Source organism: Styela clava, chromosome 7, assembly GCF_964204865.1.
Source record: "Styela clava chromosome 7, kaStyClav1.hap1.2, whole genome shotgun sequence".
Taxonomy (NCBI): domain Eukaryota; kingdom Metazoa; phylum Chordata; class Ascidiacea; order Stolidobranchia; family Styelidae; genus Styela; species Styela clava.
Window position 1 is genome coordinate 18,295,185 of NC_135256.1, and position 13,296 is coordinate 18,308,480.

Below are 13,296 nucleotides of genomic sequence, written 5' to 3' on the forward strand. Positions count from 1 at the left end.
CTGATATATAGTTTTTCTTATACGTTTATTAATGTAAAACCTATAGAATGAAAATTTGTCACACACACAAGGTTTTGCGAAGTTTTAATGAAAAATTGCAAAACAAAAACACAGTGTAAAAGCAAAACGATACAAGAACACAATAACTACTTTTTTTCTATAATACAGATAAACGTTAAGGTGCTTTTAAAACTCAACATATATATATAATGTGGGGCGTGAACAAATCTTGGTTTGTGTTAGAGAAAGCACAGAATCAGAACAACTAAAGATGATATATTTTTGAACAGATTTGATAATAACTATTTCATGTCATTTATTTTCTATTAATAAATTTGTCGTAGAAGGCATGTTGTAAGTAGAAATAATTGAAATAAAATAGACTCTGTATAAAAAGAGCAATACGGCATATCATGACGACGTAACAATAAAGACTACAAACATCAATTCACCTTGTTTCAATTTTGTCAGCGTCGACAAAATTTTACAGACTTCAAATTATTGAACAAACTTTGGTAAAAAATTTCCTGGCGTGAACACAAGTTAAAATATATTATGTGCATTTAATATGATAGGTTTTAGAGTTTATATGGTTAAAATTATTTATTTTTTTGGTGGATTGGTATCAAGAAATATTAATACATCTTCGAAGAAGTCGTATTGATGAAAGATAGGAAGACTAAAATAGGCAGTGGGCGCAGAATTTCCGTCATTATAATACATAAAAAAACTCAGTCAATATAAACAAAAGAATAAAAGAGATTGAAAAGATGTATAAATGTTGACAATTCTTCAAGGCGGAATCGTCTAGTTCATTGTTTATTTAGAACAATCATTGATTGCAAATCTTCGCTGAAACTTATCATAAAGAATGGGTTTGTGAGCAATTAAGTGAATTCATCATCTTTAAGACGTCGGGTGATAAATTCCGCATGCTTTTCCTTGGTAATGCTGTGGACAAACACATCTACCTTCATAACAGACTCCGTTGTTTACACATTTATTTGTGCCACATTTGATGCCTTTCTGTCGCTTTGCTGCAAAGATAACAATATGATATAGGCACAAATAAAATATATGAAGCCAAAGTGGATCATCCGCTACATGTCTTCCAAGAGCACACTAGTTTTGGGTAGAATATTATTAATTCACTCAAATGAGAATGACGGACGAGCGGGAAAGGGTAGATCAGTGCGATAAAGTTTACACTCAAGTTCAGTAATATAAAGGAGAATTTTAGGAGTAAAAGCGGAATTTTAAAAAATTCCCTGAGAATTGTTCAGATGGATTTGTCCAAGTTCAGAAGGATGTGGATCATCTCGCATCCTCCAAAATTGATATAAATGTGTTTCAGTTTCGTATGCATTGAGTTAGGGTTTTAATATTTTTTCCGGATAAAATAAAGTTTCACATATTAAATGATAAACCACTACTTCCCATACGCTAACCCAGGGGTCGGCAACCCCTGGCACGCGAGAGGATTTCTCGTGGCCACCAAGCTATTTGAGCCATATTCAGATATTTATTTTCGTAGTGCGACAAACATTCTGCAATTGAACAAAAAATGCCAAATCGACAAATTCATTGAAAAAACATGCAATATTTAACTGCAATCGACGAGGGGTCGAAATTTGTACCCAAAATCGGTGTAGATAAGCGTGTGCAGTCGATAATCCCCCTCTTTTCAAATTTTCGGAAAACTGAAAAAGTCGCAAATACCGCATGCGATTGTTTTTTGCTAAAATTCCTGATTGTTTTTATCAGCGTGACGTGTTATTTAGGCTGTAAACACTTTCAGTTGGTGTTTATTCTCCCTGAATCACAACAATTATTTCACGACAACGATAATAATTACTTTATTTTTGCCCAGCGCTGAGAGTTATTATCCAATCAATCGAAACTAAATATAATTAGGCATGTTTATCTCATAAGTTTACATCAAAAGATTGAGTGGTATTTCAGACTAATCATGTTTATATTTCGACGCAAGAAGACGTAACCGCGAGTTACGTTGGACACAAAATTATATTAATATAGAAGAAAGTTTTAGATTCTCTGTCATGAAATGAATGTTTTAGTGGAAGTTGGTATACGCTGAAAAAACTCGGCCTTTTTTACGAGCGCGTAATCGCGGCAACTGTTTCAAAAGGGAATGGAAATTTTCGGTTTTTATATTGAAACACCCCCTTTCGAAAATCCTGACTGCGCGCCTGGATGATTTTCATCATTTCACCAATTGTACACCAATTTACATGTAGCCCTATAAAAAACGATGAAATAAAGGCGCTCGGTAGTATGTGCACCAAGATGGCGGACACCGGAACGTAGAATATGTAACAGGTTTGAGTTAGGACATAATTTTATTCCAATTTTCCTTATTTCAGCTCTATTACGAGTTTGGGGACTAGCCGATTGACTCCCGTAGTATTTGTACCTGAAATTATAGCCCAATCCTAACCTGGTACACACAATACGTTCCGGTGTCCGCCATCATGGTGCAAATACTACGGGAGTACCAAAATAAATTTTATCTTCTTTAGTATTTATCGCGATTTCATTGTTTCTGGCTACAAAACTAATCGCGAGTGGCCTTAATACCTCTTACTTAAGTCGTCCAAAGACAGGTCGGATGTAGAAATGTCGTATGCCGAAATCTCTCGCAAGCTAGTTTCCATGCACTTTATCCAATACAATAAATTTGTTTTTCATCCGCTTACTATTCAAATCAGGTAGTTGGCTATGGAAACCATACACATGAAAATGTTTGGCACGCGAAGGTGCTCATTATTCATAAACTGGCACGCCAAGTTCAAAAGGTTGCCGACCCCTGCGCTAACCAGTATAAAACCGATATAGACATGGAATACGAAAAATTAAAGTTTTCACCATTTGATAAAATTATTGGTCACAAATTAACCTACGATAAGTTTTGGTGAATTGTTGTTGAAGTTGTTAATAAAACTCGCACTCCTCCGCAACTAGTAACCCAGTCTATCTTAAAATTTCAACGCCTACGTTTATGAGTTTCAGAAATGAATACAACGTCCATCAGAAGAAATCATGTACTGGGAATTGCGGTTTATCACTCACTCGTGAAGTCATGTTATGGGAGGATATGTAACAACGTATTTACTATGGGAAATTTCCACACACGTACTGTCCATGACTTTCACAAAATTTGGACTCGAAAACGCTGACGCTGAATGTAGTTGTTTAAAACAATAGCATTCTAAAGCTTCATCCACTGTTATCACAATGTTTTCCATAACGACATTATTGTTTTCATATCTCAATGGTGAAAACTTTCCCTAACTTGACGTGCGGAATATTTTTGCGTTATTTTGAATTCTTTCCTGACCGAAATGATTTCTTTCACATCTGAAAGGGAAAATTCCATTTCCGTGTATTTGAAGTTTTTGCATTAATGTTGCGAAATTGTTCGACCAAAAAGGTACATTGTAAGCGTATATGATAGAAGTAAAAATCGCCTTGCTCATCAACTACTATACAAATAGATTTTGAAATTTGTAGCGGTTAAAGCTGTTTGTTGTCGCTAGGAGATTATTACTTTTATGCATTTTAAAATTACTCTGGGCTCTATGGGATTTTTTCTCACTTCGAAGTTATGTGTGATGACGTCGTCAAAACTAAAATTTGCGCAACATGCCGTGGTCCCGTGCTCACATCTCAGTGATTCGGTGGTTAGACTGTCGGTACTGTATAATATTTCGGGCTATTTCGTTTTGGCTCTCGTTTTCGTGTATTTATTTGACCATTGCTCTCTTGTTTCCGTAACAATGACCAATCATGTTCACGATGATGTAACTATTCACACGTTTTTTTCGCTCAGATGGGTTTTCAAAAATGAATATAATCATTGCCTCGCTTTCATTCTTTTGCCTGCCATTTGCCAGTTTTTAGTTGCGTTTCCAAATATCAAATATTCGGTGTGCATGAAAAAATTAATGTTCATCATGTTTTCCGGGGAGTTTCTGTTTAGTTGTAGTAATCCAAAATTAGTCCCGAAAAAGCAGTTATAAATAAGGCTAAAATTAGTTATTAGCACATGAAACGACACATAGTTAAATGTTTATAATAAAAACGATAGCTTTGAACATGTAAAGCAGTTTGTAAGTGCCAACTTGCAAAAACACACACAACACAAAATGGCAAAGTATAGGGAAAATTCCAGCGGGGAAGTGGGCAAACAGGTATTTTGCTATCTGAAATCCGGATATTATTGCGACGGTTAACCGGATAAGAAAGTTAAAAAATAATACATGTTCTCTATTGTGATTTTGATATTTGTGTATTAAGTGGCGACTGACATCCACTAGGGTCTTAGAGCATATTATAACAAGTAATGTAAAGAATGAAAGAGGCTGTTAAGAATTCAATTGAAAATCTTTGAGAAGTTAGTGAGGACTATTCGATGTTTGTGCCATTTGGATTCGGGTATATCGTCGGGAAAATAAGGCAAATGGAGGTGTGTTTTGGACGTGGTTCAGGGCTGGGGGCTGGCGCGGGTGGGTAGTACATTTTTATTTTGCTTATTATATGGTGCATGATTTTCTTTGTATTCATGATTTCATTCAAGTATATATATATGCTCATACAGTGTATGAATATACATTTACAATAAAAATGTTTAAATGCTTTTTAATCAATTCATCACAAAAATCTCGTGAAATCGATTCTCTAACAATTAGCAGTAATTATCCGGATCTAATATCTGAGGAATGTTTGCTCGTTGTACGCATAATATAATATGAATCCCCTACTTTGACTTCAAACAAATTAAATTGGAAATAAAATTGAATGGCAGTTAACTTTGATGTTTTGGTCGTTTGTGGCATATCTTTGGTGTTTAGTTTTTATCGTGGTGTATGATTACGTCACAAATAAAACTTATTTTCATTACGTATTTATCAATTTACCTCGCATGCGTAGAATTCTTTTACGTACTCGCTGACAAAATCTACCTCTATATCCTTGTTTGCATCTACAAGTTGTCAATCCTGGGATACATATGCCGCCATTTTTACATGGACACGATGACTCTGCACCTGCTGATTTACCTGGAAAACCAAATTTTCATTGAGAGTTTGTCAAGCATTGCAGACATAAATTTGTTTTTTAAAATTAGGGAAGATTTTCTGAGAAAATAGTATTGCTGCACAGAAATTTCCCGAAAAATGTGGCGACTCGGAAGTAAGCAATTTATTATAACATACAAAGATTTCTGCCCGTGTCAAGTATATTCGAAAATATGAGACGGTACAAGTATGAGACAGCAATATAGTAGACCAGTTACAAGCCTTTTAGTTATGATCGGTACTTGATCAAGGCGCGAAAATTTTTGTCGCAAAATAGGAAAAATATTGACCTTTTGCAACACATTTAGTGACGTTGAATGCGACTGCAAAATGACCTGAAGTAAACTTCAAAAAGAAAAGATTCACGCGTTGGATTGGATAATATATGGAAGGCTGGGTGGCGCCACTTTTTTGACCGAGAGTAACCTCAACCAACTTTCGCGATTTGTGATAAGCAGATGACTCAAGACTTGTACGATGTTTACCAAACGCGGTAAAAGCGGGGTTGGGTAGTTTTTAATTCCCAGGTTTACTTGAACCCGACAAACTTTGTTTCATAATCGTTCGCATGTCAATATCGCTTTATTGTGGTTTTTATTACGTTATTAGAATGGCCAAGCTGACCAAGTTGTTTGGCTGTAATATACCTGCAAATTAAAAAAAAAAAAACATGTTTTTTTCAGCTTAACTTATGAATAAACATTGTCACTCATTAGAGTTATATGATAATTCGTTTGGCGCTATGTGGTTATGGAGAATTGCCATACGAAGTTCAAATGTTCGTATGGCCAGGTGCATACAACCCGATTATTGCCAAAGAAAACTACCAATGGTATATATTATTTGAATCGTCGAGAACAGCCAAACTGTTACCCGTCGAATATATACTATATCCACTAGCAGTACTCTAGTTACGTTATAAACATCTCGACAAAACATGGAACTTCATAGTAACGCCGTTTTATGATTGTGCGACTATTACAGATTGTAGATAAGGACTCCTTACCTTTCCGTCTCGTTGATGTTTTTCTGGGAATTCTTTTTCTACAACATGCTACGCCGGTTGTTGTACCTTCAACGTACACACAGGAACGAAGACGTTTTCGCGAAAGCGTTTGTGACTGCGATTTGGGGTTCACATCTATCCTTCCTCGCTGCATGCAAGAGTATCCATTTTCTTGAAAATTTCCACAGCCAGCGCCAATGCCGGACATTCGATTGGCTATATTGTTTGGTCTACACCTGAATGTAAATGCATAAAGTATGGAATCATATCATAAGCATTGCATGGGAAGCTGTTGCATACACTACTATTATAAATGAACAAAACTGAGATATTAATCAAATAGATCACTGTAAAAATATGCAGTATTTCATCGTTACTCTGAAGGGTACAAGCGTGCTCACACATCAAATAAAACGACACTTTACTTTCCACATTAAGTATTACAATATCTTACGTGGTACAAGGATAGAACTTGGATGAAGCAGCATTGTATGCGTAACATCCCGTAATATTTGTCACTTCTTGCCAGTTTACATAATTCAGCGCATGCATATTTTTAACAGAGCATACTTTCCACCCTCGTGCACATATTTTGTTCGATGCCCGTTTCACATGTCCATTCCATTTGCCATCACAAACCGCGACATCGGAGCTGTAAAAAATAGATAGGACCTTGAGAATTGATTTATGACGAGTAAGTAGGGTAGGAAGAAAATGTCTACCCAATAAGTTGCAAGAAAGATTAGAGTTGCGAGAATTGTGCTGAGAACTTCATATGTTTAGCAATGCGAACTGCATTTTCTATAAAAGCTGTATCACAAAAATGGTTTCACGGAATAAACCAGACAGAAATTTCAACAAAGATTATCCCTAAAACAAATCACAGCCTGAAAGAACGGAAAAACGTAGTTTGGGTAAAGTACAGCTGAAAGCAGCCTGCCCTAGAGCTTGACCAGCACTTCTACAAAAAAAAACAGCAAAAATGTGAAAATTAAATTTAAAAACACTCAAGTGTCATATACCATCTTCAAGATTTTCTTCATCCAAAGTATTTGATATTTATCGATTTTTGTTTAAATGAGCGTATTATTATTATATACGATATACAACACTGCATATTTGCCTGTTTGCTATATTATTTGCAACTATTTTGATGATTTTCTGTTACAAGAGTAGGGACTTAAAAAAGTCATGGGTGGCCAACAGCGCATGTCATGCGTGGGGTCATGTTTCTATTACCTTACAAGCATTCTCCCTCTGCTTCGATTCCGGCATGCTATTGCAGGCTTGTTGTTTTTCCGGAATTGTTCCACGTTCAATCTAGTCCCATTCGACAGAGAAAATCCTAAACTGAAAAATATTGGTCAAGTTTCAAATGCGTTTCTATCATAGAATAATAGTTATATCCGATTGACCTTGCAATATGGATGAATTAAGTAATTATTGCCTATTCATCCATTTGCCTAACTTGGACCAAATCTATTGTCTTATTGGCTTTGCTCGCCATTACTCCTAATACAATAATGCAATGATTAGAAGCCGATGAATGAAATTTTGCAGAATTAACATTGAAAATGCAAATGAATGTGAATGGGAATCGATACATCCTACTTTCAATTATTGCAAAAACAAATTTCAATCTTCGATATAAAACGCGGTGACCTCGGTCGACATTGCAAAATCTTCCATTTGAAAAATTTATTTTCGAAGAAAAAAAAAAAGAAATAACCATGTTTCGTGAATATTATAGCAAAAGCTATAAATAAGATTCGTCCGATCAATGTTATCATCAATTGTAACAAAATATTTTTTTCCCAACTAAAATAACCCAAGTTGGCAGACAAAGTCATCAATTCCAAATATATAATAATGTATTGTATGTACACACGTAATCACAAATATATTTATTTACCTTATGTAATTGAATATACATATTTCAATTTGGGGGATTTATATTCAAAGCTATTCCCCGGAGTATAAGGAGTCGGAAATTATACTCCATAAGTCTGAGCCCCATTCGGATAATTTTGCCTAAATTTATAGACTTCAAATCACCTGTTTATAGCCAAACACTGCCAATATCCTTTGTCTTTAGTCGCGACTGAATTTATAGTCAAGCTTCCGATTGTACTATATTCTTCAATATGTTTATCAATCGATACAGGAGAACCGTTTTTAAACCACTTATAAGTAGGCTTTGGTTCCCCGGTCGCTTGGCAGTTCAAAGTCACGCTTGACCCTTCGAAAACGTTGATACTTTCTTCGGGTTGCACCACTATACTCGGTTCATTTTCTGAAAGTGGATGATTCGTAAAATCAAATTGAGCAGTTAGGTTAGTTTTTCTTATGACCAACCATGTAACAAGATGTTGTTATCTTTGATTAACGTTTGCACCATTTCAATATATTATTGTATAAGTGGTTTCAACCATGTTCGTTTAAACACAATGACGTAATTATTACACTCAGTAAACGACAGAATGATAAAAGCTATTCAATTGTTGAAGCGCTTTAGGAAACCATTTCCTAAACTATTCGTCGTTCTTCTAATTTCCCCCTGGTGTCTGAAGATTACATGGGAGTTAATTTGAGAGTCTACTGTTGACTTTTTCAACAACAAAATGATTAGTTCGATATATTTTTCTGACTAACAAAATTATACTCCTCAACGAAATGCGACTTTAGTTTGCTTGGTCACAATATATTACAAATAAAAATGCTTTGTAACTGCTGCATTTTTCATACCTACCACCTTCGAGTACCACGAGGTCAGTATGTTACAAAAGTATAATTCATCTTAATTAATCGAAGTAGAATCTAGAAGTCGACAAATTATAAATAAACATACGTGTGTTTTTTTGCTTTTCTTATACTGTTCATTGTTTATGCCCTTTCGAGACAAAAAAGCACTGACCTGCAATTTTATTTCGGCAACACAAGACTCCTGATATCCAGGGTGCATGATGACATGGTACATATTGTGGTATATGACTAACACTTGCATCTATTCTTCCACCACCGAAGCAAGACAATGAAGATTTGTTAAATCCAACACAATCTGCACCAATGGCTGCCATCTCAGCCTAGAGTAGAAAGGAACAAAATTGTGAATAAAGTACAGCTTTCGGTACTTTATTTTTAAGTATTAATTGGAGACAATGAAACTAGGACACATAACAAAAGGTGACAAAATGTACTCAAAAGTTAACAATGGAAGTTTTAAATTTATTGGATATTATTTTTTGATACAATTCTTACTTCTCGTGGTTTTCCTTCGCAATTAGAACAAGTACGATCATCATGAGCAGCATTGATGGCATAACATCCGCTTACGTGTGTCGCTTCGTACCAAGATATTTTGTGTAAGACCTCCACATCATCCCTGATAATTAATGTTATGTTTACAAATATATATAAATTTTGCCAGACGAAGCTTATACCGATATCGCAATACTCGGTGGTGTTTTTTACTTTCAATTAGTAGATTTTATTTGAATTACCGATCGATTTACTGGAATACTCTCCCACAATAACCCCTTTTGAAATTTTCAAATTGTATTGGTGTTTAATTACCCATATAACAGTGTGTAAACCGATGCGGCGCAAACAGTGAAAAACCCATTTGGTTACAGGTTCCTTTTTTTTGCAGAAGTATTAATGCTACGTGGGCGTAGGCGGGTGTTGTTTAACAAATGTTTGAATTTCAATGCAGTTCAAGAAGGCGATTAAAGAAATAGGTTATTGATTTTGATGTCATTAGCTATTAAAATATACAAATGTGCTGGGGAATTTGGTAATACAAAATTTAAATACATAAATATTAGGTTTACAAGCAATTTACATCAAAATATTTGATCAGCTGGTTGTAGGTCGCATGTAATTTTAAATTCAGTTCATTTTCGTCTAGTGGCTAAATATAATACCAACATCAGTATAATATTACTTATGATAAAAAAGTTCTGAATTTAATGGAAAAAAATCAGTTGTGTCACTGCAATTCTACCAAACACCGTAATGTACAAATACAAAGGCGGCAGTGAACTATTCTTCCCATAGCAATATCTCACCATGTACAAAGATGCCACACACTTCGACAAATATTATTTGCAGATTTGATATTTCCTGTCCAACTACCAGCGCAGACAGCGACATCATCATGTCCTATCAGTTCGTGTTGCAGTCCCAGGCATGGTAGTCCTGCTAAAGAAAGGGGAAGATGTTGCGAATTTGTTTACAATTTCAATATAGCATTAAATAAAAGGCGTTAGACTAATTTTATCTTAGCCCAAGCAATAGTAGAGCAATAATGGACCGATATTATATTTTACGACGATCCTATATCGCCAAAACTTGCCGATGTCGATATTCCGATACAGGAAAATCGGCAATGACTTTACACATACAGAAGATGGAATCTGAGCTATCCAGTTATCAAAAATTTTACCATTTGCTTTCAATATTGAAAAGTGCCATATTTGATAATTGCATTATTGTTTGGAATAAGGGGAATAACGGCGGTCATCTCACGTTACCTCCGATTTTTTTTGTAGAAAGTCTCGGCCACTGCCAACGTGACGAGCGCAATCTGCAGTACTCAAAGAGTGGCAGGGGTGTTTTTCTCAAAATCTACATTTTTGCATTAGTGGCGAGGGCTTGCTAAAAAAGATCAGTTATCTCTACATTGCACAGAGATTGAGAAGATTTGAGTAATTTCCAAAATATTCTATTTTTCATCAACCTTTCTCGCAATAATAGTAGCCGTGTGTTTTTCCTTTTATGTTGCAGATTCAAATATCTTTGCCACGCTATGTATGATTTGATGACTTCACGCCATAAACAAGTATTGACGGGGTATATTTGCACACTTGGGTTAGGTCTCCGTATAACAGCTATAAATGGCGACAAATATATTTAATTACTGGGTAAAAATAAATACTAAACTGATGGGTAATTAATCATTTACATGAGTGTAGATTTGAATGAACGAACGGTAACAGCATTTTAACCTCTGATTGCCAGCACATAAAATATGAACACGAACATTTTCATTACAGGTAAATTGAGTTTATGCTGCTGGTTGTAGGTCAGAGATATAGGGATCTTTAGAATAATAATGCTTATGTAACAATAAGATAAAACATGGTTTTGTTAAGTGCTTAAGATCTTTGCTGGTTTTGTTACTTAAGCGAACCAATCGCTCAATAAATATTTACCTACTTTTAAAGCAGCGTTATGATCATAATTTGATCGAGCATAGTCCTTTAATAAATCGATCACTAAAGCTCAATTTTATCCCCATTGAAAAGCTAACGAGCTATTTGACATGCCAATCGGGTCACATCACTACCATAAAAAGCGCAGTGATATTGATTTAATTAAAATAAATTCACAAAATTTGGCACAGTTGGCTATTAAAATGACTATACGTACGGAATTACGCAACACATTTTCGTTGCCGTACATATCACCCAAAAGCGATCAAATTAAGGTTAAACTGACACTTCGACGTCGTTTTTTCGCAATGTGTAATTGTAAAATGAGAATTTTCAGTACCGGTTACGTTTAGCAGGGCGTGATCTTGAAAGTTCACCTTTGGACTTTCGTGATTCGTCAGACTAAGATAACTTTCGCCGGGGCGTGATACGTGCACAAAACACAGCATTGAACATGTCGGATGGAGTAATTTTCGTTTGAGTTGAGTGTTCATATGAACGAATAAATTACGGTGTGGTTTATTTTAATTATAATATTACAGGATATTTCATCATCACAATTCGATCGTATGGTTCGTAAGTGAATATTCGCCAAATATGGCTCACGTTTTAGTACGTTGATGTCGAGTATAATTTTCTAGGTTTTGTTTCGTGTTGAATGGCGCTCATTTTTACCCGTCTACTTCACTAGCCCGTATCACAGCTGATATATATATTAATAGTAGGCTTCGGACCGTACAGCGGAATGTAGTTGGACTTTGAACGGAGTCGGCGTGTGGTATTTTGCCCAGTCTCTCATTATTTTTTCTTTTAAATAATTTCAATTTTCTTTTAAATAATTTCAAACGATTCTGTCAATGAGAAATTTATAGATAGAATATTACTGAAGTATCTAAGAGCCGAACATAGAACGCATTTCCCAATGTGCGACAAACTTTCGTGTTGTGAAAACTATACTCGAAAAGTTGAATTTATTTAAAATTATTTCTCACACAATCGCGATTCGAGATAGTCTACACGCAAGCTGGACTAATAGACGAAAGGCGCTCGAAATGCTATATAAATTATTACTTCAAATCTGTTATTGGCGGACCGATACAGAAATGAAGACGTCGTTTTTTAGTGGTTGGGAAAGCAAATATCGATATTCAATGATATCGTTTATTAATTTTCATTTAAAGGTTTAATATGGTCTCATGGATTTCCACACGAGTAAATAAAACTTTAACCTCCCCAATTCTCCATTTTGCTTATGTTAAATTTGATTTGAAGTGTTTTGAGTCTCTAGTATTTAATTACGTCATTGTGATAGCGATTGAACATACGTCAAACGTAGCGGCACAGTTGAATCATTGTTTCTTTGACACTATCACAATGGATTTTATCAAAATAGTAATATCCTGAACAAGGTAATATATATTTGGATTCCCATTCCCTGTCCCTGTCCCTTAGACAGCTATGACGACAAATCCATGAAAAATAATGTTTCGATTTCGCAAAATCCAAAAATCGAATTTAAAATACGTATTTCTAAATACGATACAAATAGAAGTCGTTTGCAATGTATGAAAACAAGCGACACAGTCTGGTTCATCATAAAATGCTTTTCATATACTTTACTATATCAAAACACAAATGTCACTTACCACCGTCAGCATCTATGTTCACAGTTTCTACAGAATAGACGTCTGCCAGTAAATTCGCAGAAACAATGATTAACATCCATTTATGATATATATAATCGATCATTCTGATCTTATCAAATATCAAATATCTCTATACGATTTTATCTTCAAAAAAATAAAAAACTTTGATATGATTTTACAAAGATTTAAAAATCAAAAATTCGATAAAATGGTTTCAGTCGCATAAGAAGAAAACTAAATGAATCGAATTGACGTTCTATGATTCAAAATCCAGTTTCAATGTGAAAACTCGAAATTTTCATTCGCACAAAAAAGAATTTTCCATTTTTAGGACT

At 34.9% G+C, this 13,296-nt stretch overlaps 1 protein-coding gene across 2 annotated transcripts; it reads right to left on the minus strand.

Annotated features, from left to right (window-relative positions):
• Positions 1 to 67: 67 nt before the first annotated feature.
• On the minus strand, positions 68 to 13,109 carry LOC120328109 (uncharacterized). 2 transcript variants are annotated; one of them, XM_039394513.2, is made up of 10 exons: positions 12,962 to 13,109; positions 10,170 to 10,302; positions 9,361 to 9,484; positions 9,017 to 9,185; positions 8,158 to 8,395; positions 7,342 to 7,452; positions 6,557 to 6,754; positions 6,103 to 6,338; positions 4,938 to 5,078; positions 68 to 1,037 (listed from the first exon to the last, which is right to left on the minus strand). In XM_039394513.2, exons 1-10 carry the CDS (start codon positions 13,062 to 13,064, stop codon positions 907 to 909), a joined length of 1,584 nt encoding a protein of 527 aa, XP_039250447.2. In that variant the 5' UTR covers positions 13,065 to 13,109; the 3' UTR covers positions 68 to 906. The 2 variants fall into 2 exon arrangements, with proteins under 2 accessions (XP_039250447.2, XP_039250448.2); XM_039394514.2 differs by having other exon boundaries at positions 10,170 to 10,299; positions 12,962 to 13,108.
• Between the last annotated feature and the right edge of the window lie 187 nt (positions 13,110 to 13,296).